Genomic DNA, 1,731 nt, shown 5'->3' on the forward strand with positions numbered 1-1,731 from the left:
ATGGACCCAGAAGCAACCTCAGTTTATTTGGATTATTTCTATGCCACCAGCAAAAATCCTGATCTTGAGGACACCCACTCCCATGTTCCTTATACGTCGGTCTTCCTTCCGGTCTTTTACACAGCTGTGTTCCTGACTGGAGTGTTGGGGAACCTCGTCCTCATGAGTGCCTTGCATTTCAAACGGGGCAGCCGAAGACTGATTGACATCTTCATCATCAACCTGGCCGTATCTGACTTTATTTTTCTTGTCACATTGCCTCTCTGGGTGGATAAAGAAGCATCTTTAGGACTGTGGAGGACAGGCTCCTTCCTGTGCAAAGGCAGCTCCTACATGATCTCAGTCAACATGCACTGCAGTGTCTTCTTGCTCACCTGCATGAGTGTTGACCGCTACCTGGCCATCGTGTGTCCAGCCATATCCAGGAAATTCAGGAGGAGAGACTGTGCATATGGAGTCTGCGCCAGCGTCTGGTTTATCTCCTGCCTTTTGGGTTTGCCTACTCTTCTGTCCAGGGAACTCACCCTGATTGATGATAAGCCATACTGTGCAGAGAAGAGGGCTACGTCAATGAAACTGACTTGGGCCCTGGTGGCCTTAATTTTTACCTTCTTTGTCCCTTTGGTGAGCATTGTGACCTGCTACTGTTGCATCACAAGGAAGCTGTGTGCGCATTACCAACAGTCGGGAAAACATAACAGAAAGCTGAGGAAATCCATAAAGATCATCTTGATTGTCGTGGCAGCCTTTGTCTTCTCCTGGCTGCCCTTCAATACTTTCAAGCTTCTGGCCATTGTCTCTGGGCTGCAGCAAGAAATCTACTTTTCCTCAGCTTTTCTCCAGCTGGGCATGGAGGTGAGTGGGCCTTTGGCATTTGCCAACAGCTGCGTCAACCCTTTCATTTACTATATCTTTGACAGCTACATCCGCCGGGCCATCGTGCACTGCTTGTGCCCTTGCATCAAGAAGTATGACTTTGGAAGCAGCACGGAGACATCAGATAGTCACCTCACTAAGGCTCTCTCCAACTTCATTCATGTAGAGGACTTTGCCAGAAGGAGGAAGAGGTCTGTGTCACTCTAAAAGGGACTGTGACATTTCAAGCTCTGTTGGTAGACTGGAGAGTTAATTTGTGTCAGCAACAAAGAAAGAGGAAAAGTATTGCTGATACATTCATAGTGTTTCATAAATAAATATAAGGAAGAATTCATTTTTAAAGAGATGACTGAAAAGTCCCTGTGTTCATCAGTATGATCGGGTCATGTGCTGGTTTTGGGGTTTTGGGTTTTTTGCTTTTTTTTTGGCTGAGTGGCCTTCTTCTTGTCAATCAAGTTCACCAAGCAAAATATGACTCTTATTGTCCTTGAACTCTGACATAAAGGCTCCTCCTCGAGTCCCGCATCGGGCTCCCTGCTCGGCAGGGAGCCTGCTTCTCCCTCTGACCCTCCCCCCCTCTCATGTGCTCTCTGTCTCTCTCATTCTCTCTCTCTCAAATAAATAAATAAAATCTTAAAAAAAAAAAAAAGAATCTGTCTTACTTCTGTTTCATCCCTTTAGTTTTTTCTGGGAATATGTAAAATAACATTGGAGAAAAATATATTATTGTATTTTTTTTTAATTTTTTAAATTAACATATAATGTATTATTTGTTTCAGGGGTATAGGTCTGTGATTCATCAGTCTTACACAATTCACAGCGCTCACCATAGTACTTACCCTCCCCAGTGTACTT

The 1,731-nt window shown here is 44.4% G+C and overlaps 1 protein-coding gene across 1 annotated transcript; it reads left to right on the plus strand.

The window, feature by feature from the left end:
- Positions 1–1,091, plus strand: GPR15 (G protein-coupled receptor 15). Its single transcript, XM_021687955.1, has one exon. The coding sequence runs from the start codon at positions 1–3 to the stop codon at positions 1,081–1,083; it is 1,083 nt and encodes a 360-aa protein (XP_021543630.1). The 3' UTR covers positions 1,084–1,091.
- Positions 1,092–1,731: the final 640 nt, after the last annotated feature.

Source organism: Neomonachus schauinslandi, chromosome 1, assembly GCF_002201575.2.
Source record: "Neomonachus schauinslandi chromosome 1, ASM220157v2, whole genome shotgun sequence".
In the NCBI taxonomy this organism is placed as follows: domain Eukaryota; kingdom Metazoa; phylum Chordata; class Mammalia; order Carnivora; family Phocidae; genus Neomonachus; species Neomonachus schauinslandi.

What these genes read in the sequence shown, in the direction of transcription:
- GPR15 (XM_021687955.1), top strand. Translation starts at nt 1, where the DNA reads ATGGACCCAGAAGCAACCTCAGTTTATTTGGATTATTTCTATGCCACC.